The 26,543-nt window shown below is 46.7% G+C and overlaps 1 protein-coding gene across 1 annotated transcript in view; it reads right to left on the bottom strand.

Moving 5' to 3' along the window:
* The window catches only part of SEC24D (SEC24 homolog D, COPII component), a 377,092-nt gene that overhangs the window by 130,421 nt on the left and 220,128 nt on the right, over nucleotides 1–26,543 (bottom strand). The window contains exon 10 of the mRNA XM_086961445.1: nucleotides 5,617–5,732. Within this exon, the coding sequence (XP_086817571.1) occupies nucleotides 5,617–5,732 (116 nt within the window). The remainder of the gene's footprint in view (nucleotides 1–5,616; nucleotides 5,733–26,543) is intronic.

Here is a 26,543-nt window from a genome sequence, read left to right as displayed (position 1 = left end):
ATATTATATTCTAAAAATCTTGGACTGGAGTTCGTAATGGTAACTTTATGAATTACTATCATGTAACCTATTCCATCCATCATGCCCTCGGAGGGCTGTAAGGTTGGAAGGTGTACATTTACACACAGAAGATCCTATGGATTTTGCGCATCTGCCAAAGACCCTTTGGTACTGTGAAGGTCATCATCTGCAGAGAGAGGTGAAAGCCCCCACAATTCCATGCAGGCTGCTTTCAAATGCCCTCACAGCTAAAGTAGAGGAATTGTGTCCTCACCACACCCGTATGCATACACCAGCTTGGAGAAGTGTGTCATGTGTAAATCTTAGTAAAAATATGTTTGGAGGGTCGGAAAGAGAGATTTTCAATTGTATTTGTGCCAGAAAATATGAGTTTTGACCTATCAAATATACAATGTAACACAGAGTAGCAATAGGTACATAGTATCAAGTCGTAAGCAGGTGGTTTGGTGTGCTATGTTAGTAATATGAAAACTATCCTTTCAATACTGTACTTTAATCAAGGTCTTATTATCCAGGATGTTTGAAAGTTAGCGTGCAGGTACATTTCATTTTTGGATATTTCTTTTGATGAAGCCCCATAAAGCTGTCTGGCCATATTTTCCAGTAATTAAAAGGCAGTCTGAGCACTGCAGCCCTCAGCAAGGAAAATATGTCATTTATAGTTTTGAAAATTGAGGGCAAAAGGCAAAAACTAGTCCAATGCCAAAATCAGCTAGAATAATGCCAGGTTTGATGTCTGTGGTTCTCTATAGCTGGAACACGCCACTTGCAGCAGCAATATTTCTACTACATATATTGCATTTGCAACCCAAGTTCCATGTGTCAGGACAAGGCTCTCATAACAATTTGCCTTCAATTACTTAAGTTATTCTATTAGCAATCCAGCGTGCGTTGAATCCGTTTCATTCAAAATCTAGGAATATTGTTAGGAATGGCAGGGTACTGTCATTTCAAGTTCTCCCGGTGATCTCTGTGCACTGTCTCTGCTTGGTACATTTCTCATTGAGCAACCACCAACAGCGATTTCTCAGCAGAATCCAACACTACAATTTCTGCACCTGCTAAAGGATGGGGTTTCTTTAACATTTTTGATATGGAAAAAACTGATAGTATTTGAAGAATTAGTAGAAAAGACTGACAGATAAAGTCTGAGTACGCATTAGTTTTATTTCATTGATGTGCATTACATTACTTTCAGACACCAGAGGTCTTTAAGTGAAAACAATAAGTGTAAATACCTAAAAGGGTGGTGTCTGTGAATTATTTTAAGAGGGTCTGAAACTCTTCTTTTAGGTCACCACTAAAGCAACGCATCTGCTTGTCATGCATTCCCACCAGCCTCCCAAATCCAGAGTCTACAATATATTCTAGACATTCGAGACAAGACATCATCTCTGGAGCTATTCAGCATGAGGAAAGGAGAGGTGTTGAGGGTTCTTACAGAAGGATGGCACTTTTCCCGTAAAGTCCGACTTATAAGTTAAAGTAGTTTAAAGTGGACTTTTCAAATAAATTAAATCTTTCTATGACATTGATTAGAAGAGACTGTATGGTGGCCATTATTCTTCTCAGTGGCCTTATTTTAGAGATTGTGATTAGTTAGTCAGGACTGTACGACCTCACCCCAAATATCTCACTGTAGAGATGTGTACCTACCTTTGCAAGGGACTTTGTGATGACCCGGAACCACCCTGGGTTAGGTTAGACAGCAACATATTAACATGAACCTTAAAAATATTTTCCATGTTCTAGTTACTGGAAGAGGTGAACAGTTTATTGTGAAGCTCAGCAAAGGAGAAGAAGTTGTCTTCTTTAACAGTCAGTCCTCTAATCTATAGAATGTATATGGTTTCGTGGATGAAAAAGAGGCCGGTATCCAGCAGGTATACAAAGGATTTTCGGTAGTGAAGTTCTAAGTTAGGTACAGATAAATGGTGCCCACCCTCCCCCAGGATATGTTCAGCCTCTCTGTGTAACCTCCCTCTGCTACTGTTGCAACTGGCAATACTCTCAGTGTGTGACACTACCACACACCACATTTTAACTAACAACACGATTCAAGACTGAGCAAAGCAAGCATCGAGGACCCATCACAAGGTCAAGACAAATCCTAACACACTTCCCTCCTATAGGAACTGATAACAAACAGACACATCCACATACACACCTCTCACCAATTAAAACACGAGAAACCGAGGTAAATAACAGGTAAACAAAGGAGGCCAAGTCTCACCAACAGAGTGAACAAGGCAATAATGCATAGGACAAACTATGCAACCACTAATGTGAGTGCTGAAATTGCGGAATTAAACTGTAAAACTTGGGTAAAACGCTGTGTGAAACCCCTGGGTCAAGCGCCTCATAAAACGGGAAAAAGAACATAAATGCACCGAGTCACTGAACTACATAAACCTCCTGACAAACAACACTAAGCATTCACTCCCTGGCAATGATGAGAAGAAGCACAGATTCAGGCCACCCGTCGCTAAACAGTTTCTGAGTTCCTCTTGGTAACAACACAAACGGCCATTTTATATGTAATTTGTGTCAAAAAACATACTAATTGTTTTATAATGCACTTTATTACATTCCGAACTGATCACGTAAAAAAAGAGTGTGTGCGGACAGCCCAAAAGCCTAGTCTTTGGTGGTATTTGCGATTAAGAGGCTTTGAGCGACTGAAGCATAAAACAAGAGATGACACGGGGTTTATTTTTAGCATCTCTGCAAACCCAGCTAGGCCCTCCTGTCACATTTGCAGCGTGCTCCAAAAGTAGTAAGTACCTTGATCTGTATTTTCTATGGGGCTTTGCAGTATTGTCTTTTCGGCAACCTTTGCATTACACGTTTTAGCACCTCTCAACATAAAATGAGCACCAGACAGCTGATTTCACTGCTTATTCCCCACACCGCTTGTCCAGTACCATAAGCAACGCCTCCCACCAATGTGGTTAAGAGGAAATATTTTTAAGTGGGAAACTCTGTGCAGTGCTTTTGAAATACAAAACTACACTCTTTCCCGATCCCTGCAACTAAATATTCTTCAGTATCGGAGAGATTTAAAAGAAATAAAAGAGCTGTACCATTCAGTTTATTGCTTTTTGGTCTGGCTTAACAATGCAGTTGCTTGCAAGACCTACTGATACTATTTCTTTTAAATGTATACATGTAGTGAGGCTTTCTCTCCACCGCTTTTACCTCATGATATTGGTTATTCAGTACAAATGTCTGCCTACCGAAGTTCTTCCAGTAGAATGCATAAAGGACTATTTTACATCTAAAATGTTCACTCAATATTCCCTCTTTTTGTTACATTCGAATCTTAAATTTCTGTATTCATTCTATACAGAAAGTAATCCTTTTGCTACTATTTCCCAGCATTGGCAAAACCAACATGGCAGGCTTTAAAACGATGAACAAGGTTTAGGCATGCAAAACGTAACAGTGTTGGGAATGCCTGTGTTTGCATGTGCTCGCACATTAAAGCAGACCCATTGGCTTTGCTGATGTCATATCGTGTTAGCAAGACCTTTTCAGGTGATTAGCTGGAGCAGTGGCTTTAAACCCATCAGTTGATCATCCATCTCCTACACATGGCAATGGGATGCATGTGGTTCTCGTGGTGTATAAGAGTGAATAACCAGGGCCAGGACATCTGCATCAGCCCCTTACTCTTCGTAAGTGCTCCATCATAAGCAGACCCAGAATCTACCCTAAGCCAAAATGATGAACATCCGCCAAAATGTACACAATCTGCTAACCAGGGATCAGCAGTCTTAACCATCAAAATGTCTGAAGGCTGAAGTCTCTGGAATGATCTCTTCCAGAACAAAAGAGCAGAAAAATGAACAGTGCAAGAAACCCTATGCGCCCAGCAGTGATCGACGGCAAACTTATCTACTCACTGGGATCCCCCATTACTGCTATTTCCATTACCTCGTTAAGGATGATTATCACCCCGCATAGAATGCTGGGACTCTCTCAGTCACTTAGAATTATTAGAATGTTGGCACTAACTTATGTTATTTGACTGAATATTAGCTTCAGTGAGAGTAAGAAGTAGTGACGTAGAAAAGACAGGAACAGATTACCTGTTGGTCTGCCTGTTTTAGGTATGATTAGAGAGACCATGTGCCCCCAGGCACTAACAGATGTTAAACGCCCTTCGCCTCATTATGCATGTTTGCCATCAACTCAACCCTATAATTGTGGGGCAGGTAATTAACAGTGGCTCTCACCGTGAGCAGTGGGCAATGAGGCTTGAATCTACCACTGACTTGAATTTTAGCCTGTCCCTCTCTAGCTTCACCTGCAGCTGACAGTGAAAAGACAAGGCACATGGAAGGCTTGGTTCTTCCGGCAAGCTCCAGGGATCTGACAACTGTGAAAAAATAACCTGCCGCCTGCCTGAAAATTGTTCCTAAACAGATTTCTTTCTAGGAAAAAACTGAAGTTTCGCAATGATGATGTGTGCTGAAACATAGTAGTAAATGCTAGATTTTATGGAGGGATAAATTCGCCTTTCTCAGATTGAGAACAGGAATGATTACATAACAGCGGAAAAAATTGCTTCTCACGCTGAGCTCTTCGCTGACTGAATTCAGACCTTGCTGTGAACCGATAAGAGGAGGTTTCATCAGACTAGGGAGTCATGTCAGAGGAAGGGAGACCTATATTGAGGATAAAGACCCAGAAGCTCAGAGGAATTCGAGTCCACTATAAGCACTGTCTCAAAATGTAACAGTATTCTGCTTTTCATTGGTCCTTCTTTCTACCTTCCAGGATGCACCTGGCACTGTGAGCATACAGGAGCCACTGGGTTCAAGACGCAAACATCAAGAGCTGCTTTCTAACAGAAAGGTGAATTACGCTGAGCTATTTCGAGAGAGCTCACAAGGAAGAGCCGCAAAAGCTGCGAGAATTGTTGCAGAGCCATTCAAAGGGCAGGATTCTCTGAACATGTGCCAGCTCTAACCTGGCTCCCTTGCCTTGAAGATGCAACTGGCTCACTTGAATGCTCCTCCTTTGCCTAACTCACAGTGTACATCTGCCCTTACATGACTAGAATCGATACTACTCATATAAGCTGCACGCTTGCTCAACACTTTATTGTATTTGCTTGATCTGGGCTCTCGTTGAGGCTACCTGTTTTGCTGTATTTTCTTAAATTGACATGCTTAAACGTATGCGCTAAACACTGCTTATTCTAGAGTGTGCAGTGAAAACTGTTTGCGTCTCAAATAAATCATAACCACTTTTATTTTATTTAAATAGATTTCTGTGGGGTGAAATCCGTCCTGAAACACAATAGTGCTTTACAAGTAATTGAGGAGTTCCATAGTGTATATCTTGTCATTCAACATAAAACAAATTAAAGTCATAGTATAAACAGCACATGGAGATGAAAGGCCAATTTAAAAATAAATCTTTCTTTGACACAATATATACAGATACATTAAATCCCTCCAACTTTGAGAATAACGTAGGACATATTGTGGTGGACATTCATATTTATCTCCCAACTTTCACCATAGGTAAATAATAGGTTTGCTCCTGTGTAAACAAAGAGATGCTTTAGCTTTGGCAAATGCTTACTCTGCAATAATCCAACGTGGCATTAAACTCATACGACCCCAATGACAACTCCGGCCTCTCATAGTAGTCAACTCTTCGGCCAATGTGATCCAGATGTTGAAAATAAAATGGAGGCACTAAGGAAACAAGAGCAGAGAGGCAGCATTGAGCACAGTTTTCTTATGCCAACAAAGGCTGAAGTAAGAGCATATCACATTTTACTACATACTGTAGATTTGCCCATTGGAAGGAGCCATCTTAATATGAAGAAATAAAGGACAGTTCTCTTTAAACACTTCTGCATTACTCACAATTACCATCAGTAGCAATTACAGAACTTATGATGTCAACTTCGGTTTGAGTCATATAGGGGCATCATTCACCGGACGACCCCGTTAATGGTTTCAAACTGGCCTATTTTAAGCTCTAGATACACATTCGTGCAGTGAGATGTCACCTTATTGTACACTTTTCACCTCTTCAGCTCCAGTAGTAGGCCTTCATGAGCGGTCGGCGGCACTGCTGTGGCATAAACATGTATCAACTTTTTTCTTAAATTACGTGAGTGGGTCACTGTATTTCTCCTTTCCATTACAAATACCCGTTCACACATTTGCATTCGCTTTTTGCTGCACTCCACGTAACAGGATCGCACAGGTTTCAAATCATAACTCTGAAAGAGTTATATGGTATTGATCGTATGGCACAATATGAAGCACAACATTTCGTGCTACAAAAATATAGTGTATATATGTTTGCATATACAGGTTTACTATTCTTAAAGCTACGTTTATATATCTTGAAGATCTATATAAAGTCAGGGTGCATATATGAGTTACGTATAGTACACCTCCACTTACCTATATTTACATTCACTGGTCAGTATTATGATTTTATCATGGATTTTATTAAGTACGATCTTAACAAATTGTTTTATGTCGTTTGCATTTAATGGACTTAAGTGTCTAAATAAAGTATTACACCACCAGCAGTCATTATTCCGTGTAGCACGTGATTGTAAAGTCTATATTGTGGTCGTTTCTCATAGGATTAGAATCAAATGTAATATTACACCGTGAGAGTTTGCCAAGTGTCCAGACTTGAAGCCTGCGCCACGGGGACAGCAAGGGGCCGCTTCTTGCCAATGATCGTATTTTGCATGAGCCTGGAGTCAAAGTACCCGCGCGCCGCCTCAGGACAGAAACCAACAGAAATCATCGAAAGCTGGCACCGCCGCGGAGGGCTCACGTTTCGGAGTCGAAAAGATTACTGTATTAGGGCACGGACAATGGCACTGCGACGCGGCGGAGGAAATCCAAGCGAATGTGAATATCTGCGAGGCTCGTCCTGGCGCACACGAGTGTTTATTTAATGAGTCATGTACAGTACACTTGAACAAATATGGCCTGGTATCCTCTGTGACCAGAGCTGCTGTCACTGCCAGATTAATGCAAGCTCCGGCTGTCGGAGATCCATCCCTCGGGGACTCGCTATACCTACAACCGCGGCGGGTTTCGCGCAAAAAGGCTGCCTTTCCAATGCTGGCGAACATTTTTAGAATTTTTGTGCTGCAATTTTCGCGAAGAACAGCCAAAACACAGCAAAAGTTAAGGGTAGAAGAGAGGGGGATCTGAAAGCCACGAAGAATGTTAATGAATATCCCCAGAGGCTGGACTGTGCATGCGCTGCGATTGGTGGATACCTGTGGAGTGCAGATCCTGCTTGGGGGCAGTGGCGTGATGAGAGTAGGAAGGTGCCTAGGCACAGGACTCAAGATCGTAAACAAGACGAAGAGCACCCATCGGTGGTGGTTCCTACTGTTTTTCGATGCAGTAATCTCTAAAGAGGGAAGTCTTTAGTCCCTTCCGACTTGCAGGAGGGCTAAGGCAGTTCTGATGCGGACTGGGGAATGTTTCTAGTTACTGGGAGCACAGACACCCACAACCTGTCCTTAAGTTTTATCCTTTCCTGCAGGTTTTTTGTTTCAAAACTAGCAATGTCCTGGCTGCTCGTGTGGAATGCATCCACCTGAGGGGTTAATCTTCTCGCACACGCATGCGAGGGTGCCATTTCTGGTGGTCTTGTACGAGATGCAGCTGGTTTTGTAGTGGATGCGCGCTTGAAGTGGAACCAGTGTTGTTCCTTGAAAAAAAAAAAAGGGGGGGGGGGTTCTCCTTTAAATCCTCCATGATGCAGACTGCAGCGTGCCGGATGCCTTTCAGTGGGGCATGTGTGGTGTATGTGGAGACTGTATAGAAATGTTTTTCCTCCGTCCATATGCGGAAGAACTGAGGTTTGGACTGTTGTTCTGAAGTCAATTTATAAAGTATAAAAGAATAAAAGTATAAAAAACTGTCCAACCCCTTGTGCCATCACCAGCATGTGTTGGGAGCACTGGGGTATAATCAGGGGGAGAGTTTATTGGGGTTCAAGTACCATTGGTATATCACCCTCAGGGTCGCTGCTCTGTGAGGGGTGATTCTATATGTTTGGGGGAATTCTCTCCAGATGTCTTCCCATTGATTATCAGTAAATGAAAGGCTCAGATCTTTCTTCCAGCGAAGCTGAAGAGCATGTGGGGAGCAGGGCTTAGACTCCTGTAGTGTAGTGTAAGTGCGTGAAATAAGGCCTTTGGTGCCTGTGAAGGATTGGACCGGTTTCTCAAATGGGGTAAGGGATCTTGTTGCTGCTTGTATGTTTGGTGGGCAGAGGGCCCAATGCCTCAACTGACCATATTGAAGGTGGGCATTCTATTGGATTTGGAACTCCTGTTTGCATTGTTCAAAGTATTTGATGAGGGGGACCATAAATACGTCCCTGAGGGTCTTGCAGGCCACCCCGATCTGGCATGAATGCTCTGGGATTGAGAACCAAGTAGAAGTCTGGGTTTCCTAGGAGGGGGCTGTTGGGTGAGTGGAAGGATGTGAGCCCCTTCTTGGTTGCTAACCAGTCCCATATCTCTAGGATGGGTCGGGTGGGTGTACCTATGTAGGCTCTCTTAGGATGGTGGTGTTTCGGCAGCTAGGCTAGGTCCCATGGTGACCTGCAGGCTACTAAACAATCTATATGGAGTCACCCCTTCTCGGATTCTCGGACCACCCATTCAGAGATATATTGGCGGCGGGCTGCCCAGTAGAATTAAATTAAGCTGGGGCAGGCCAGACCTCCTCACGCTTCTCCCCAGAGCGTGGGAGCAGCAGCAGCTTATTCAAAATGTGCAGCTTCATTCCCCCCAAATAAAAGTGCAGAGGTTGTTTAGGAGTGTGTGAGTGTCAGCCTCATGTATCAAGGTGGAGAGGAATTGGAACAAGTAGAGTACCCTGTGCAGTATGTTAATTTTGACCATGTTGAGACCCAGCCAAAAGATGCATAGGGGCTTCCACCTCCGAAGGTCCTCCTCGAGGTAGCGTTGAAGAGCCAGCCAGTAGGATTTGGTCCAGTTCTCTAGGTAGGCTATGATAACTAAACGTAAGTAGCAGATAGATTTGGGTACCACTGGAAGGAGGGTAAGGTGGTAAAGGAGGTCCCCGGGGATAGTGAGGTTCAGTGCCTTGGATTTCTCCATCTTGATTTTGAAGTCAGCGACCCTCACAATGCCATCCGATGCCTGGACCAACGCTGGTAATCAGCCAGTGGGACTAGTCCGGGTTAGAAGGTGGTCATCTGCAACCACCGCTGGAGGTGAGCCCTTGGCACTGGCCAGGGGTAGAATGTGATCATATGCAAACCAATGGAACAGGACCCCCGAGATGTCGGTGTGTCTCTAATTCATATGGCCAAAGGTTGCACCATCAGGGCGAACAGGAGTGTGGAAGAGGGCAACCCTACAGCGTGCCCCACTGTATCTGAAAAGAGGAAGAGTGCTAACCATTAAGGGGTATGTATGTGGTGTGAGAGGCATACGCTGCCATAGCCCTGTCCATCATTATTTTAGGCCTTGCGCAATTTTGCGCAGGACTATCTGCAGGAGAGCCCAGCTCATTTGGTCGAATGCCTTCTCTGCAACTAGCGAGAGAAGCAGGGAGGGGATATTATGCTTGTGTGTCTTTTCGACCAGGTGCGTCAGTCATCTAACAGTGTCGGCTCCCTGTTGGTAATGTATAATACCCACCTGGACAGGGTCGACCTGAATGGGTAGTAGTAGTTCTAGTCTGAGGGCAACTTCCAATTTTTAACGAGATAAAGGCAGGTTTTAAATCACGGAATGTTGTGAGCATTGGAGATTTCAGATAAAATAGTGTGTAGTCAGAGTTTTGATGGATCATGATGCTCCTGTCAATGAGCAAAGTTCCTGGACTCAAGCAGCTGGTGTCCACCCCCACCCACCTCGCCAGACACACTCTCGACGCCATCTTCTCATCCAGCAAAGACATCGCCTTCAGCCACGCCACAGAACTCCACTGGACAGATCACAGATGCATCCACTTCACCTTCAGAAGAATGACGACCCACCACCACCAGCAACAGGTTGCCCGAAGAAGCTGGAACAAGATCACGGCCAACCAGCTCGCCGCCTCCCTGAGCCAGCACCCTCCGGCCAGCTCAGCGAACCCCAGCCAGGCCGCCGACAACCTCACGAAGTGGATCAGCAACTGCGCGGACGAACTCGCCCCACTGAGGACCCCGCCCGGCAGCAAGAAGGCCCCATGGTTCACCGACGAACTCAAGAGCTCCAAGAAGAACTGCCGAGCCCTCGAGAAAGCTTGGAGAAGGGAACCCACGCCGGACAACAGGACCACCCTCAAGCTCGCCACCCGGAAACACCACCAACTGATCCGCATCGCCAAGAAAACGGCTTTCAAAAACCGACTGGACAACAACGCACACAACTGCAAGGAACTCTTCAACATCGTGAAAGAGCTCTCCAACCCCAACGCCGGAAACAACGACATCTCCCCTTCGCAAGACCTCTGCAACTCCCTCGCCTCCTACTTCCACAACAAGATCGCGGACATACACTACAGCTTCAGCACCCAACCGACGCACGCCACGACCGCAGCAACGCCACCCACCACCACCCTCCGCGCCTGGACCCCAGTCAACACCGAAGACACCGTCCACACGATGAACTCCGTCCACTCCGGATCTCCGACCGACCCCTGCCCTCACCACGTCTTCAACAAAGCCGACGCTATCATCGCACCCCACCTGCGGGACATCATCAACACCTCATTCAACACCGCCACCTTCCCTGAGAGCTGGAAGCACGCCGAACTCAGCGCTCTACTGAAGAAACCTACAGCAGACCCCACCGAACTCAAGAATTACCGCCCCATCTCTCTACTCCCGTTTCCAGCCAAAGTCATCGAGAAGACCGTCAACAAACAGCTGGCCACCTTCCTCGAGACAAATGGATCCCTCGACCCATCGCAGTCCGGATTCCGGGCCAACCACAGCACCGAGACCGCCCTCATTGCCGCCACTGACGACATCCGAGCCCTGATGGACAACGGGGAAACAGCGGCCCTCATCCTCCTAGACCTCTCCGCGGCTTTCGACGCGGTCTGCCACCGCACCCTAGTGCAGCGCCTCAGCAACGTCGGAATCCAGGAGAAGGCGCTGGAATGGATCGTATCCTTTCTCGACGGAAGAACACAAAGAGTCCGCCTACCACCGTACAAGTCAGAGGCCACCAAAGTCATCTGCGGCGTCCCTCAAGGATCCTCACTGAGCCCGACTCTCTTCAACGTCTACATGAGCCCCCACGCGGCCATCGCACGCCAACACAACCTCAACATAATCTCCTACGCCGACAACACCCAGCTGATCCTCTCCCTGACCAACGACCCCGCCGCCGCCAGAGCCAACCTGCACGAAGGGATGAGAGAAGTAGCCGAGTGGATGACGACGAGCCGCCTGAAGCTGAACACAGATAAGACGGAGGTCCTCATCCTGGGCTCCTCACCCTCCGCCTGGGACGACTCCTGGTGGCCCCCCGCCCTGGGCACCGCACCCAAACCAACGGACCACGCACGCAACCTGGGTTTCATCCTGGACTCCTCCCTCTCCATGACCAGGCAAGTCAACGCCGTCTCCTCGTCATGCTTCAACATCCTGCGCATGCTTCGGAAGATCTTCTGGTGGATCCCCACAGAGACCAGGAAGACCGTCACCCAGGCCCTCGTCACCAGCCGACTGGACTACGGCAACGCACTCTACGCCGGAACCACCGCCAAGATCCAGAAGAGACTCCAGCGCATCCAGAACGCCTTAGCCAGACTCATCCTCGACATCCCACGACACAGCCACATCTCCGGACACCTGAGAGACCTGCACTGGCTCCCGGTCAACAAGAAAATCACCTTCCGCCTCCTTACCCACGCACACAAAGCTCTCCACGACCAAGGCCCGAGCTACCTCAACAACCGAATCAACCTCTACGCTCCCAAACGCCACCTCCGATCCGCCAGCCACGCCCTCACCGCCGTCCCACGCATCCGCAGAGACACCACAGGAGGAAGGTCCTTCTCCTACCTGGCCGCCAAGTCCTGGAACTCCCTCCCGGCCGACCTGCGCCTGACCCAAGACCACCTCTCCTTCAGGAAGAAGCTCAAGACCTGGCTGTTCGAGCAGTAGCGGCACCCCCCCCCCAAGCGCCTCGAGACCCTACGGGTAGGTAGTGCGCTCTATAAATGTCCTTGATTGATTGATTGATTGACTGGATAAAGCTGATGGGGCATGGTGCAGAGCCTTGATGCACCCCACAGAGGCAAGAAGTTTCTGTACCACTGCAACTTCTCATCTAGATGAGCTCATAGTTGTTCATGGAGTAAGAGAGGAACTACTCCAGGAAAGTGTCAGAGAAGACCATACACGTTTCCAGTATACGGAAAAGTAGTTTTTATTTGACTGTTTCAAAGGCTGTGGTAGTGGTGGCTCACCATTAAGGGGGCTTGGGCTGGGGCTCTGCCCAACCTTTTTCAAAGAATGACGAGTGTCAGACAGACTGGGTAAAAGTAAGCCTGACAGGCATTCACCATGTCATGGTTAGTCAGCAAGGCACTTTACATGTGCTAATGGGCAGGTGCTTGGCAGCTTGAGCCCAGGTTTGGCGGGCTGAAGATGGCACAGCCTTGCCCACAGCGACGTATTCAACCTAGCAAAGCCCTGCATAGATACTCCCAGTCATGACAGGGGGAAGAGTCATTGACAGAGTTATCCCTGGGTGCTTCTAGTTTTATTCCTGAAGTGCTATGGGCTGGCTGTTCATCAGTGGTGCTTCATATAACCCTTCCCTAACTCAACAAAGAGTGGGCTGATATCATCAAGTCCCACTGCCCCACCCCACTCTGGGGCGAGATAGGGAAGGTCCTCCTCTCATTGGCTAATCCTTGAGAAGGTCAACTAATGAGGAGGCAGCAGGATTTTCAATTTCCAGCTTCCCTCCAAAGCTCCCAAATCCTTCCTGGGCTGTCAATCTTCTCCGTTCCACCACCTGCTGGTCTTGACAACACCACTGAGGCACTGTAAATGCCTTATTATATATTTGTTTGTGTGTGATTGTGTACAAATGTATGCACGTTTGAGAGTGTGCTGTGAATGGGTGAGTGCAAGTGTGTGCATATAAGTGCTTGTGAATGAGTGTGTGGGAGTATGTGTGTGCAAAAACGTGCTTTTGAATAGATCCAGCTATGTGCGTGCACATCTGCTTGCAAAATGATGGGTATGCGTGTGTGAGAGTGTGCTAGAGAATGGAGGTGTTTAAGTGTGTTTGCTTATGGATCAGGGGAAGCAGCTGGTCAACATGCCCACACACGGAGCTGGACACACCCTCGACCTAACCTTCGCGGGAGGAACAAACATCTGTTTTAGCCACAACTCCCAGCCAGTCTGGACAGACCACCACTGTGTCCACTTCACTTTCAACACCGCACCCAAGCCCGCCCCACAATCACCACGAAGGAGCTGGGGCAAGGTCGACAGAGAAACTCCTCATCACCACCCTCTTCCAAGACCCCCCCAGTGCCACGACCGACACCAACTCCACAGCCACAGAACTTCACCGATAAATCTTCTGCTGCGCCGACAAGCTCGCACCCCTTCGCCACCCCGCCAAACAATGCCCTCTGAAGGCCGCCTGGTTCACCACAGAACTACATGAAGTCAGGCACTCCTGCAGACGCCTAGAGAAACCTGACGAAACCAGAAAACCACGGAAGCACGGAACAACCACAGGCAAGTCTTAAAGGAATACCTCCAGCGCATAAGAGATACCAAACGGACCTTCATAAGAGAGAAAATCCAGACCAACGCGACCAACGCCAAGGAACGGTTCCAACGTCCTACAGCATTTCACAAAACCCCCCAGCGAAGCTAAGGACATCACACCCTCCCAGGAATTCTGCGACAAGCTCAGCTCATACTTCCATCTGAAGATCAAGACACCCCCCCCCAACGCCACCACTAAACCAACCATCATGAGCTGGAACTTCGCCACCGTCGAACACATCACCGCCACCATGAAGAAAACCCACTCAGGAGCCCCAACGGACCACTGCCTTCCGCACATATTCTACAGGGCCGCCGCCATCGCACCTGAACTCGGACTGACCATCAACGCCTCCTTCATGTCCGGCATCTTCCCAGATGACTGGAAGCGGGCGGAGGTCAAACCCTTTCTCAAGAAGCCCATGGCCAACCCTACCGACCTTAAGAACTAATGGCCCATCTCTCTCCTCTCTTTCACTGCAAAAGTCACTGCGAGACTCGTGAACGCCCAGCTGACCACCTTCATCGAAGAGAACTCCATCCTAGACAACTCCCAGTCTGGATTCCGCAGCAACCACAGCACCAAGACTGCCCTCCTCGCCGCCACCGATGACATCCGCATGCTACTGGACCAGGGACACACCGGGGCCCTCATCCTTCTAGACCTCTCCGCAGCCTTCAACACCGTCTCTCACGCACTCTCGTTACCGGACTACACTATGCGGGGATACAAAAAGCCGCCCTTGACTAGATCCGTTCTTTTCTCTCCTGCAGAACCCAGAGGATCCGACTCCCTCCATCCTTCTCCGAACCCACCAACATCAACTGCGGAGTGCCACAAGGATCATCGATAAGCCCCTCGCTCTTCAACATCTACATCGCCCTCCTCGCCGCCATCGTGAGACAGCTGGGCTCAGCATTGTATCATACGCCGACACCCAGCTCATCCTCTCACTCACAAAGAACCCCGAAGACACCAGACTCTGCTTTCAAAAGGGAATGAAGAGCGTGGCAGCCTGGATGAAAGACAGCTGTTTGAAGTTCAACTCCGAGAAGACCGAGGTCCTCATCCTCTGACCCTGCACCTCTGCTTGGGACAACAGCTGGTGGCCCCCCCGCCCTGGGGAATCCACCCACTCCTACAGACCACGCACAAAACCGTTGCATCATCCTCGACTCCTCCCTCTCCATCCGCCAGATCAACGCCGTCGCCTCCACCAGCTTCAACTGCATGCGCATCCTCCGCGAGACCTTCAAATGGATCCCACCGACTGCAGAAAGACCTTCACCCACGAACTCATATCCAGCAGACTTGACTACGGCAACGCCCTATAAGCCGGAATCAACAGAACCCTACTACACAAACTCCAGACCATACAGAACGCCGCGGCCAGACTTGTCCTCGGAAAGCCTCAACACGAACACATGACCCAACACCTACGAGACCTCCACTGGCTCCCCATCAAGAAGAGGGTCACCTTCAAACTCCTCACCCATCCATACAAATCCCTCAACATCGGACCCAAATACCTCAACAAGAGAGTATCCCTTCCATGAACCCAAAAGGAACCTTCGCTACGCCGACCTCGCCCTGGCAGAGATCCCCCGCATCCGCAGAAACAGAGCAGGCGGGAGAGCCTTCTCCTACATCGCAGCCAGGACCTGCATCGAGCTCTCTGTGAACATCAGACACTCCCCAACCCTGCACATGTTCAGGAAGGACCTCAAGACATGACTCTTCGACTGATCCGGAGCTGCCCCTGCCGCTCCCCCCCCCCCCCCCCCCCAGCACCTTGAGACCCTTGCGGTGTGTAGTGCGCTTATAAACCCTTGATTGATTGATTGATCAGGTGAAGTGATTGTGCACATCTTTGCCTGCTTCCCTCCTCTTGCATTCGCCACCACTGAGCTGTGGCTATGTGAGGAAAGATCAATAGGCAGGGATCATTCTTGATGATCAGCAAGGCCAAATCAGCTACCTGAAGCATAGCAGTTTCTTCTTGCTGTTCTGGTTTTAGCTGAAAGGAGACAACTTTCTGATTTTGTTGTTGTAAATTGTCGGAAGGTGACGTGTCAGTAATTAGAGAGATCATCTGGCTTCTGTTCTGAAGTCACCTGGGAAGCTTTCTTGATTAAGGGAGCTATTTATGATGGTTATAATAGCTGTGGAGGAATTTCATGAGGGTTTATGGGAAATGTAATCTTCATATGTGTTGGGCTTGAGAGAGTTGGGGATGTTGGTACGGTCACTGGGAATGTATGAGGAAGTTAAAGACTGTCCATTTGGGAGTATTTTGAGTGGAAACTGACAAAAGGGTGGGTGACCATTTGGTGTGATTTCCACAGGTACTAATAATTTGTATGCTGTCAATAAAGAAGTGATTGATGGTATTGCTCGTCCGTTAAAAGTGGAACTGGAGCACACAACAGAGTATTAATGTAGTATTCCACTGCCTTGTAGTGTACTTTGTCTTTAGGTGACACCACATCAGTCTGCAGAATCCCGCTATTGAGCCATTGCTAACCCCATGTAACCGGCGATCGTGCCAACGTGACTACAACTCCTCTTGGTCGATATTGGGAAGTTTTCACTAACTGGGAGAGCCACCGCGCCGAAGTAAATCCTTTTGGCCCTTATTCAGAACCGGACTTCACCCCGCCAAGCCGCCTTGCACCAACTCCGGCTTCACCACATTCTAGCTACCAATCGGGCCCTCCTGGCATATGAGGCTCTAAATTATTAGGCATACAATCTATGTCCTGATGATGATCTGCTTATTCCCTTGCTGGATCAAAACGCTGTTGACACTTTGAAACACCTTATACACCAAAAACTTTTGTTTACTAAACTGTTAAGGTGTATTATGCGATTTGTTTTTCTTGCCACTGCTTATTTCCTATGTACAACAAACCGAAAAGCTTTGCCTGAGCCCCCTGTTTTACTTTTTCTCCCCCCCACCTCCCCACTCCTGTTCTGTATTCTATTGGCTACATAGGGTACAGGCTTGTGTCCCACTTAATGTATTGATTTGTGATATTTTCTCCAATTCCTTAAAAGTAAATATTAGACCTTTGTCCGGCTGGACATGTCCACTTAATATAGTAATGACTGAGTCTATATTCATTGCTCGCATATTTCCCTTCTCCAGGGACCACTGCTGTTTAAAAGAATTGTTTTTAGGTGAGACTTTGCTGCTGCCTTTTTAGGCCTCGCCTCTGCATGGGCATGCGCATTGAGCGGAGCGAGACTATAGGGGTTTAAACAGACTTTAACTAACTGGCGATTTGATGCTGTGCCCGTGCGCTTTTAGGTCAATTCGCAAGCGCATTGACATAAAATGCGCGTGCACAGCATCAAATCGTCAGCCATCTGTTGCCCAGCTTGGTGCTGCTCCACCCCCTGCGGCATCAAAGGCTTTCACGGCCGGCCGGCCGTGCTTTCAGTTTCACGGCCGGCCGGCCGTGTCTCCTTTTCTTTTAACTTGTTGTAAAGTATTAGCTCTATTCAAAAGCGCGCTAACACTTCCATGTAAAGACCGCGTTATATAAAATTGCATAAATAAATTGACTGCTCGCCCCTATGACAGCCCAATGAAAAGTTAGAGTACTTTGAGAAATTAGAGGGGTAAGGAGGCAGCTAAATGCTAAGCCTCGTTGAGAGTTCTGAAAGGGACACTCGCCGGCCCCTCCCTCCCGTGTAATTTCCCATTGCCCCCGGCCTCGCGTACCTGCTGCACTGATCCATCTATCTTCGGTTCTGTTTCAATCACAGTCGCCAGTCCAAAAGCATTTCAAATCCAGGGCGCGCAACGGCTCACTCGATGACGTCGGAAGCATGAGAGATGGCTATGCGCTCTTTAGCAAACCCCGGCAGCTAGCGAGGAAAGGCGGTACGTTTGCAAACATGTAACAACGTTGCGTTTTATTTTTTGTGGAAACGCGCCATAGCCTTGCTTTTTAACGTCATGCAAACTCAATATACACAATACAATATTCTATGAGTGATGTTTACTTAATGTTTACTCCTTAACACAATTTGCAACCGAAACAAGATCTGTTGGTCTTTTTTTTCCTAGCAGCACTATACCTCTACCTTTCTATAATTGAACGTGGAAATGTTGCAGTCTTTAAATGGCGAAACGTACATAGCTCGAACTCGCCTGCTTTATTAGTCTATCTTCTATGTTAAATATACTTCGGCACTCTGCCCCACCTCCTTTGTTTATTTAGCTCTTTAAAAAAAAAATCAGCATGGCCGTTTTAGAGTAACAATATTTCCCTTTCGGTTTAAATGACGTTCTGATGTCTGTTCTTCGATGGCTGTCTTCTGAGCTTGGCCTAACCGGGCAGTGCGTTTTCTTTAGCCACACAATGCCCGGTTAACAGTAGCATTTTACTGCTGGAGACAGGTTAAACGTTGTTTCGACTCTGCGAATCATTTCAAACCGAGGCTTGGCACGCAAGAGAGGCGCATCTAAAAGTACAGGAGCTGTTCCTGTACCCTGTACGTGTTTCTCTTGCGGTTTTAGCGCCAACCAGAGTTACCGGCGGTGGTTTTCTCTGTGTTCTTCTGCTCGTTGTGCATCCATGGCGGGTATCCCACCAGATTCATGGCAACCGCCCAACGTGGTGTTAGAAACCAGGTGAGATTAGCACCACCCTGCTGTTTAACGCCATGAAATACCCATGAGTAGACTGACCACCATTTCTACTGGACGCAACATGTCCATACCCCGCATTTCACTTTATGTAATCTGGAATTCTGAACGTCGTGTCCTTGTGTTATCTGATTAGATAGTATTGATTTGCAAAAGGAAAGCCTGGGCTGCCTTACACTGTATCCAAGTGACAGTAATTTGCTAAACACACCCACGTGGGATGTTTTGGGAGAGAAACATCAGTCGCGTTTGAGTTGTGTTGTTATTACGTTTGTATAAGAAGATTTTACCAAGCATTTATAAGGCTATATTTTATTTGACTTTTGTATAAGGCACACGGGCTGGGAAGGAATACCTACACCCTGGCCAATACCTTCATTTGTTGTCGAAAGATACATCTTTAAGCCAGACCAGAATGTTCTAGGCTTGGAATGTTATGCATGCCAGCCTTTGGTGGTCTACTCGAGGCCGTTGAGATCCAGCTGACCCCCAGGAGACACCACAGGTCCCTTGTCAGAATAAATTAGCTATGGCCAGAGTGTTCCTGATCTGAAGAGAGCCATCTGCTCCCTGTTCCAACAACGTCATTTCACCACTATCCATGCTGTTAAGTGTGTTAAGGTGGCCAGAACAGTAAATAGTATTGAAAACCAGGCGCGCGCTTGGCCTCACTCACACCCCATAAGCTTTCCCTCCCACTCGCTCTCCCCCCCCCCCTCCCCAGGCTCTTGAAGCACGGCGCTCCGCTGGTCAAAAACAGGACCATCTGCTCATTCCTTAGCCCTTCTCGCAACCCCTCCCCCTTTCATGTTCTCACCCATCCACCTTCTCTCCCGGAGCCCGCTGCTATTGGCTTTGAATGACCCGACTCTGCCTTCCAAGCGCCCCGGGGACACAACCAGCAGATCATCTATGCGTGCATTTCAAAGAGCTTCTATCAAGGGACAGCAGTCCTTCATGGGCCCCACCATTTGGCCGAACATTCACAAACGTGCAATTCAAGATTTCATGCTGCTGAGGTCGATTACATGCTACTGTGACCAAGGATCCCATTTTTTCACGATCTAGGCCACTTTTTCACTTGGTGTATGGCCTATTTCAGGGACTTCTTAACTCCAGTCCCCTGTTTGACAGAGGGGCAATTACATAATGTTGGAAGTGTTGCTTCCTTAAAGTGGAGTAATGCGTCTGTGATTTTTTTTTTTTATTATGCATCAAGCTCCTAAACCAAACGGGCCTTCCTGGTATTTCATGGTGCTGGAGTCGATAACATGGTTCTCACTCTCTCCTCCTCTATCGCTCTCCCTGCTCTTCTCTCTCTCTCTCTCTCTCTCTCTCTCTCTCTCCTCTCTCACTCCACTCTCACTCCACTCCCTCTCCACTCCACTCCCTCTCCACTCCACTCCCTCCTTCCCTCTCGTCCTCACTCTCTCTTCCTCCCCTCACTCTCTGTCTACCTCTCTCCCATTCCCTCACTTTCCTCTCTCCTCTCTCACCCTCTCCTTCTCTCTCTCCTCTCTCCCCCTCTCTCTCCTCTCTCCCTCTCTTTACCTTCCCCCCGCTCTCTTTTCTCCCCCTCCCCATCTCCCCCTCTGCTTGCTCTCCTCGCTTTCTCTCCCTCCCTCCCCTCTCTCTGCCCTCCGTCCTTCGCTCTCTTCCTCCCCCTCTCTTCTTACCCTCCCTCTCTCCCTCTACACTCTCTACCTTTCCCTCTCTCCCTTCCCCTCACTTCCCTCTCCCTATCTCCCCTCTCCCTATCTCCCTTTCCCTCTCTTCCCTCTCCTCTCTCCCCGTCTCCGCCTCTCTCCCTGTCTCTGTCTCTCTCTCCTCTCTCCTCTCTCTCCTCTCCTCTCCTCTCTCACGCTCTCTCTCTCCTCTCTCCCCCTCTCCCCCTCTCTTTCTCCTCTCTCCCCCTCTCTTTCTCCTCTCCCCCCCTGCTCTCCTTTTTCTCCCTCTCCCCATCTCCCACTCCGCACCACCACAGCATCACTCAGCACCACCACAGCATCACTCAGCACCACTCAGCACCACCACAGCATCACTCAGCACCACCACAGCATCACCCAGCACCACCACAGCATCACCCAGCATCACTCAGCGCAACCACAGCATCACTCAGCGCAACCACAGCATCACTCAGCGCAACCACAGCATCACTCAGCGCAACCACAGCATCACTCAGCGCAACCACAGCATCACTCAGCACCACCACAGCATACCTGGTTCAAATATCTTCTTTAAATGTTTCAAGCGGTTTTCAAGCTTTATTACAAATCACAAAAAGATGTTAATATTTCACTTCTGTTCTTGGATTTTTCGCCGCAGTAAAAAACACTGAACATAATCTTCACAAAAGTTATTTACAAAAGTTTAAGCTATTGACATTACAAATTAAATAAATTATTTAAGTATTAATTATTTAAAAAAATTAAAAGCCATTGTTTTTGTAATATCAATACATCTAAGTCACGTAAATACAAAACATGTTGCATTACAAATGCTATAGGTGTCACATTTGCGAAAGTTATAACTATTGGCATTGTAAATGACAAAGCTATTTTAAAAAACACATAAATAAAAAAAAAATCATTTAGAAGACCAATAGCTCAAACTTTCCTAATGCGAGATCTATTGCATTTCCAATGCTTGTTTGAACAAGTTGGCATTGGTGGGGGAGGTAAGGAGCCTGTTTGGAGAGTAACGAGCGTTATGTTAAATGAGATCTCCAGGGGCAATGGAGTACAATGTAAAACTGAGGATTTGGAGAACCATTGTTTGTATTGTGCATTGTTGTACACATGATTTTTCAGAGTGGCTCTGTATTTATTGAGGAGTGCGTTCATGGATGTTGTAGGCAGATTAGTAGTTATAACCTTGATTAATTTATCTGCTAGTCTGTAGGGACATTATGGAAAACCCAACATGTCTGCATTTCTCATTAGGCTGGTCTTGGTATGATGATGCAGTCTGTCAACAGAACAATGACATTGCAAGATGGTCGATACAGTCCAAGTGTGTTAGTGGCTTGTGAAGGACTGATCAACAGATCGTTCTGATGAAGTCTATCATGTTGCCTTTGGAATTAGTAGGGTCAGTGACACGTTGCATGAGGTCCATGGTGTTGAGGAGTGTGTTGAAGGAGTCTTTCATTTTGTTGGTGCTTGAATCTTCAGGGTTTGAAACCTACAAACAAACATGAGGTGGGTTTGCTGAATGGAACAGTGGTGATTAAATCTGAGAACTTCTAAGTTAAGTCCTTATGGGGACCAGCAGGTCCACAGATGAGGGTGAAGGTAGCAGTCTGTGATGGTGAGAGATGGAAGTGGCAGGGATGGAGGTAGAATGAGTTGGGAATTGCTGGCTAGCTTAGAGTTAAGAGCCAGGGGGACTTCTGGATCACTACAAGTCTCCTCCAGTCTTAGGTGTGGAGTCAGCGCTTTGAATGTTCTAGCCTGCAATGATGAGGACACCTAAGGTGTGTAGAAAGGAGTATGTCTCTCTAGCACTAAGCACAATAAATTGTAGAATGTCTTCTTAGAACTAAACAGGCAGGCAAACCATAAAATAACAATTAACTCTATTGAATTTACACATTGGTAGAAAGAAAAGCAATTATATTTATCAATTAGGATTCAAATATTTTGGCAGGTAGAAGTCAGAAATAATCAGTCATTACATGTTGGAATTAGAAATCAATGCCCATTAGCTAAACAATGATCTCCCCAGGAAGTTCGAAGGCTTCCACAATTGTAATGTTTGAAAAACAAATGAGGTACTAAAAGGTTGCACCAACTGTTTACTTTACAGCACTGTAATCATAACATTTTCGCAGAAACATATGCTAGTAGGATCAAATAGATGCTACTGAAATGTAAAGGGAGGACATTTGGCTGGCAGGTCTAGGATAAGTGGAGGTAGGATGTAACTAGGACAGTAAGGGTATCCAAATGGCAATGCAAGCCTGAAGGATTTACTGGATTTGAGATAGTCCTTTTGAAGTCTCTGGTGAATGGGAAGTTAGTATCAAAAGGAAAGACCCTGAAAGCAGAGGGAATAACCACCATATCTTTCACACCTGAATTGAATGGATGACAACGGGCTTCTGTTAGATGACTCATGGTCAGTTGGTAAGGATAAAACAGGGGGGCAGTGTGGTCTGCAATTCAGACTTGGAACACCTACTGGACTAAACAGAGTATTTTAAACAATGCACTCTCTTTTTACCAGGAGCCTGGGATGCGATCGGAGTAGAGGGATAAAATGATCATGATGTTTTATGCCAAACAAAAGGTGAGCAGCATGTTTGTACTCTTTGCAACTTAGCAAGGGATGTTTTGAGGTGACAATGTAAAGGCTATTACAATGATCCAAGTGGGAAATGACTGAAGCAAGAATTCAGGCGATTTTCTTGTGGTTGTGTAAAAGTGGGTCCCTTTTAGTTGACGAAGGTGGAAAAATTTGAATTTGCAACGGATATTTATCTGGGGGTGCAAATGAAAGCCCATCATTGAAGAACACACCCAGAATCCATGATTGATCCACCTGGTAGGAGCTGAACCCATATCATCAGGCCAAGAGAGAGGGGAAGAGCATGGGCTTACTTGGCAAAGAGCAGTATATCAGTCTTTTAACTATTATTACTAATAATAATCCACATTTGTAAAGCGCGCAATCACCCGTAAGGGTCTCTAGGCGCTGGGGGCTGTCAGGAAGATTAAGCAAGCTATTGCCCAGAGTCACATGGTGCTGGGCTAATCTAGCGCCAGTGCCGGGGATCGAACCGTGATCCCCAGATTCCGGAGTCAGTCACCCTAGCCGCGGCGCCACACCTCTTCCATTAAAGCATAGCCTGTTCTTCATCCGCTGATTAATGTGAGAGAGGCCATTAATTAGATTGGGAAGATTGCCACAGTCTTCTTCACCCTTTAATTGGAGCGGTCATCTGCATCCATCGGGTATCCTATCTTATAGGAATCCAGGATTGCTGCCAGGGTGCCGTATAGTCATTACATAGATTAGGAGACAATGCAGAACACCAAAGTTGATGTCAGCTGTAATTGATCGAAATAGGCTCACTTTTTCTTGATGTGTGCTTTTATGCAAAAAGGTGAACCATGCGAGTGCAGGACCTCTAAAGACAGTTGAAGTGGACAGACTATCAATAAGCATCTAGTGGTCAGTGGTGCTCAAGTATGCAAAAGTATCAAGGAGGATCAGAGTATAGGGGGGCCTGGGTCACAGAAAGAGAGGATTTATTCAAGCGGGAGGACGTTAGCAGGAGACAACACTTGTAGCAAATTGGAGGCCCAAGATTGGTCTTTTGTAAGCTTTGACATCAGTATTCACTGTACATTTCTTCAGGATGGGTGTAATGGCTGCATTATGGAAAGCTTAGGGGGTGTTCCACTGGCTAAGGAGCAACTGACAAGGTTAGTGATGGCTGGTAGAAGTGCTGGGAGGCCATGATTAATTACTTTGTCATTGTAAATATATAACAGGACAGACAAGACTTCTTGATCAAGATGTTCCAAACTTTCAATTTGGAGGCTTGCACAGACTCACATAGAGTGTGTGTACTAGAAGTGATAAGATAAGGTTCCAAAGGCTTCTGGGTGAGAATATTCGGGTGCTAGGAGAGGCAATTTTATTGTTGAAGAATGACATGAGGTTATTACAGAGGTCTGATGTCCGAGAACACACGTTATTGGAATCAGACACAGCTCCTTGAAGGAGAGGAAATGTTCCTTGGTAGTGTTCAAAGGTTCAGTGAAGAGGGGATGGTGCCCTTGCACATGCAGATTTGTAGTCTCTAGCATAATCAAGTAAGGATAAGCAATTGAAAGGAACTTTGGTTTTGATCCAGTATCTTTCTCACAGTCTACCTTGTCATTTTAGTTGATGCAGGCTATCAGTATAACATGTGTTACTCTTTGAGGGACAGTATTTAAAGAAAGTGGAGGAAATGAAGGAATCAAGGTCCTTAGGTAGAATCTGATATATCAGTTAGCGACTGGATGTAGGCTTCTAGATGCAGTCTGTACAGATTATGCCAGAAGGAGAGAGGAGTCAAGTTGTAGAGAGTGAAGGAATTGGAGATAATGAGGGAGGCCAGTGTCCAGCACGGGAGATGCTCTATCAGTTACAGCAGTCACCCACTCTTCAACAGTGCATCAAATACATGGAGTATTAAAAGCACCCAGAGAAGAAACTTATCATAAATAATAAAAATAATAATTATAATGTTACTAGGATGTTATTAATATACAAATGGACCTAATAATATTTATTTAAATTGAATCTACAAAGCAAAAGACAGTTAGTGATATAGTGACATTATGCACAAGTACGGTCGGTCCACTGCAGAATCTCACTGGCGACCATATCATGGGTCCCCTAAAAAAGACGATCAAAGAAATAATGCAAAGAGATATACATTGTACCAGATATGATTGTTAAACATGTACACATTACTATACTGAAGCTCTGCTGCTCGCTGTGGAGTTATGTGACTGTAAAGTGTCTGAGTGTTGAAAATGCAACAGTTGATGGAAAAGCGTGGGAGCTGTAGATTCTATATAGAGTCTTTGTGTATTTGGTGGACCTTTCTGTTGTTTACTTAATATGCTTTTGCAGTATAACTTATTATTATTAGATATATTTGTATATTAATAAATGTCTAATAACATGTTGTAGGGAGTCTTGGGTCCACTGTCAAGAACCTTATTGATGGACTATTTGACTACGAAATGCTTTAACACAAGACCTGATAAATATAAGGAGCTTAAGTTCTAGTATTGTTTAAAACAGGAGGTGAAGGCTGTCGGCTCAGTCACCTGTTCGTTCTTTCATCAGTTGGGTAAGGCCAGGAGTGTCCATGTCATCAACTAAGTTGTGGTAATACCTGTTGTAAGGATGACTTCCAGATGTTCATGGCATCCATGACTCAATCAGAGAGCATTTAAAGCCGATTTATTGGGCAACATCTAGGAGACTAAATTGGAAGGTGGGAAGGCATTTTTGGGTGGATGGGTGGTGGAGGACAGCACAAACGAGGAAGGCAGTCGGGATGTGACAACCATGGGTATTCGAATGAGGTATATTTGGAGCCATCAAGCAACTTGATGGCATAAGAGCCCTGATGGACCAATACCACACCACCACCAAGCCCCTGACCTCTGTTTTTTAACATGTTTTTATGATCTGGAGGAAGCAGACTGCTATTTGTTAGCCTCCTGCATGGTGAGGGACGTACCCCCCTTCCCAAAGTGCCCCAGTTGCATGGATATCTGGTCCCTGGTACAGAGTTTTGGTCATAGGTAAAAACAGATCATGTGTGCATGTCATGACCTAGGTCTGTCGGAAAATGCATAGATAGTGAGGGGCACATCAATTGCTACCTTTATAATGGTAGCGGACTACTGCCCTCTCCTGGAGCTCGGTGATGAAAGCGCCTGGTAGGAGCATGCTCGGTTTGTGCAGTAATTACTAGCTTTAGCAGGCCTTTTTACCTGTCATAGGAGTGGTGCCTACTGACACACTCATGTAAAGTTCCGCTGCTGTGTACTTAGCTGATCCTTGACCTTTATCCCGATTTGTGTGTATCCCCGGACAACACGTGATCTTTGCATGTACATGGTGGGATGTATGTGTGCCTGTACAAGGTACATAAAATAGAGGCCTGTGGGTTTCATTATGGAAGCCCAAGGGCTGAAAAGGATAGTGGAGTTGAAGACTGCAACCTCTACACATGAGATGTGGGTTGCACACATATTGGAGAACTGGGGTTGGAACACACACATTGTAGGAAGGGGAGAAGACCACAGTTTGTGGACATCAAAGTTCTTGGATTCCATGAAGAGTTACTGGTCAGTGGGTCCTGGGCATAGGTCAGGGAAATACCAGGTGGATAATGACAGACATGGATGATCCCCAGGTCCTCCCTTAGCAAGTGTTGTGAGTCCATCGGAACTGGAGCCACTCCTGCTTAGGCAGGTTTTCCCTTCAACAAAGAACAGGGCAGAGGAAAGGGTACTTCAAAGGTGTGGACACCCACAACCCGAATTTCAAAGGACCAGGCACTAA

The sequence above is a fragment of the Lissotriton vulgaris genome, chromosome 3_1 (genome assembly GCF_964263255.1).
Source record: "Lissotriton vulgaris chromosome 3_1, aLisVul1.2, whole genome shotgun sequence".
NCBI lineage: Eukaryota > Metazoa > Chordata > Amphibia > Caudata > Salamandridae > Lissotriton > Lissotriton vulgaris.
Note: the sequence above shows the minus strand (reverse complement) of the source record. Positions and strands in the feature narration are given on the sequence as shown.